This window comes from Gavialis gangeticus, unplaced genomic scaffold, assembly GCF_001723915.1.
Source record: "Gavialis gangeticus isolate Ggan-Ray unplaced genomic scaffold, GavGan_comp1, whole genome shotgun sequence".
NCBI classification, from domain to species: Eukaryota; Metazoa; Chordata; order Crocodylia; family Gavialidae; genus Gavialis; species Gavialis gangeticus.
The window spans coordinates 60698905-60700925 of record NW_017729004.1 but is presented as its reverse complement, the minus strand read 5'-3'; the positions used below and the strand labels follow the sequence as shown (position 1 = coordinate 60700925).

The 2021-nt window shown below is 51.0% G+C and overlaps 1 protein-coding gene across 1 annotated transcript in view; it reads left to right on the top strand.

Moving 5' to 3' along the window:
- Nucleotides 1-2021, top strand: part of COL28A1 (collagen type XXVIII alpha 1 chain) — a 193180-nt gene that overhangs the window by 74657 nt on the left and 116502 nt on the right. Inside the window, exon 15 of the mRNA XM_019508467.1 lies at nucleotides 359-427. Coding sequence (XP_019364012.1) covers nucleotides 359-427 — 69 coding nt within the window. The remainder of the gene's footprint in view (nucleotides 1-358; nucleotides 428-2021) is intronic.

Genomic DNA, 2021 nt, shown 5'->3' with positions numbered 1-2021 from the left:
TTCAGATCACTTAAACTAGTTCATGTGTAAACTTTTTCTTTAGCCTCGAGCACCTTTTGCAATATTCACATGATGAAACTCCCAAAGTGTTCCACGTTTTCTTGGAAACTCCCAAGTCTTCTGCCTGTGACAGTTTCATTTTTCACTTTCTTCCTCCGTGAGGACTTTTAGAAGGTTATTTCAAGCTACAACAGTTAAAAGAGGAGGATACATTTAGACATGATGTGTTTTAAGCTATGCTTCATTGACGCAAAAATTTCTTTGAAAATGTGTATCCTGTTTGCACAGAAATCATTTGCTTTAGATTTTATGTATAAAAACTTACATTAAGTTAATATATTGTATGAAAAATTTCCAGGGTGAAAAAGGCTCTAAAGGCTCGGAGGGTGCAAATGGACCACCAGGTCCATCAATCAAAGGTGATAAGGTGAGATAAAGGAAAGTCACATCTATAGGAACGACAGTAAAGTTAATCCTGATTTAATCCTTTATGCAGTGTAGCAATTGTATGAACATATATATTTATCTGGACACAGGACAAACTGTTCTATTTATGTCCAATGCCCTGGCATCTGAATGCTCATGGGTATTAGCTGATGACACATGGAGCTCAGGTTTTAGTTACAGCCAAAGCTGTGTTATTTACAGCTGGAAACATGGGAGAAGAAATGGACTAAGGTGACTTTACTCCCTCTTTCTACTGCTGTATCTTGAGGCTGGTCAGCTGACACTTCAGCTTCTAGAACAGGGGTGGGCAAAATACAGCTTGTGGGCTGAATCCGGCCCACCGGGCCATTCTATCTGGTCCACAGGGCCCCTCTAAAATTTAGACAATTATTACCTGCTGGTGGCTGCCTGTCTGCAAGCTGACAAGAAGCCAGCAGCACAAGCCACCAGCTGCAGCCGCAAGCAGCTTGGGCTCTGGTTGTAATGCAACCAACTCAACTCCAATCTGCCCCGCCCTGCCCCACTCTGCTCACACCCCACAAAAGCTTCTGGAAACTGGAAGCTTCTGACTAACAGAGATTTCTATCATAGCAACCCTGTGGCTGTTCCAAGAATTGAAATTCAGGTAAGAACAGGCCGGGGGGAAGGAGGTGGGGAACCACCAGCAATCACCTCACTCTGTGGGGCTTGCAGGACTCTGGCTCTGTGCCTCCATGTGCCACTCCTGGCTAGAGTGTCAGGAGCACCTCATGGAGTCACAGAGCTGACCCAACCTGATGGCACAGGACTTCCCATAGTTCTGGCACTCCAGTGTGCCACCGGGCATGCCCAGGCCAACTCCATGCCACGCTGCATGGATCCCGACCATACAGCTGGGACTTGCATGCTGCCAGGAGGGGACAAGCTGGGCCAAGCCGGCTCCCTGCTGCGCCACATGGGTCCCGAACATGCAGCCGAGAACTGCATGCTGCTGGGACAGGATGGGATGGGCCTGGCTGAGCTGGCTCCATGCTGTGCTGTGCAGGTCCTGACTTTGCAGCCAGGCTGGGCCAGCTCTGTGCCATGCCATGCAGGTCCTGACCTTGCAGCTGGGAACCGCATGCTGCAGCTGCAATGGGCCAGGCTAAGCTGGCTCTGTGAAGCACCATGCTGCTCCTGGCCTTGCAGCCAGAACTGCTCTGTGGCAGGATGGGCCAGGCTGGCCCTGTGCTGCCACCATATGGATCCTGGACTTGCAGCTGGGAACTGAGCACTGCAGCTAGGACATGACAGAAGAGGCTGGCTCCCAACCTCCCTCTGTAACTCAGCACATACCCTCTCAGAGCCCCCACACATGCTTCCACCCCCCAACCATAACACCATGCACACACACACACACACCCTCCTACACACCTCCCGCACCATACCTCCAAACACAACGACACCCTCCCACAGCCCCCACCCCTACCATACCCACATCCTGCTACCCCAACCACATACCCCACACCTCTCCATACCCACCCACCCAGCATACCCACACCCTCACACCCACTTCCCAACTACACAGCCCCCACATACACCTCCTTATCCCCCCA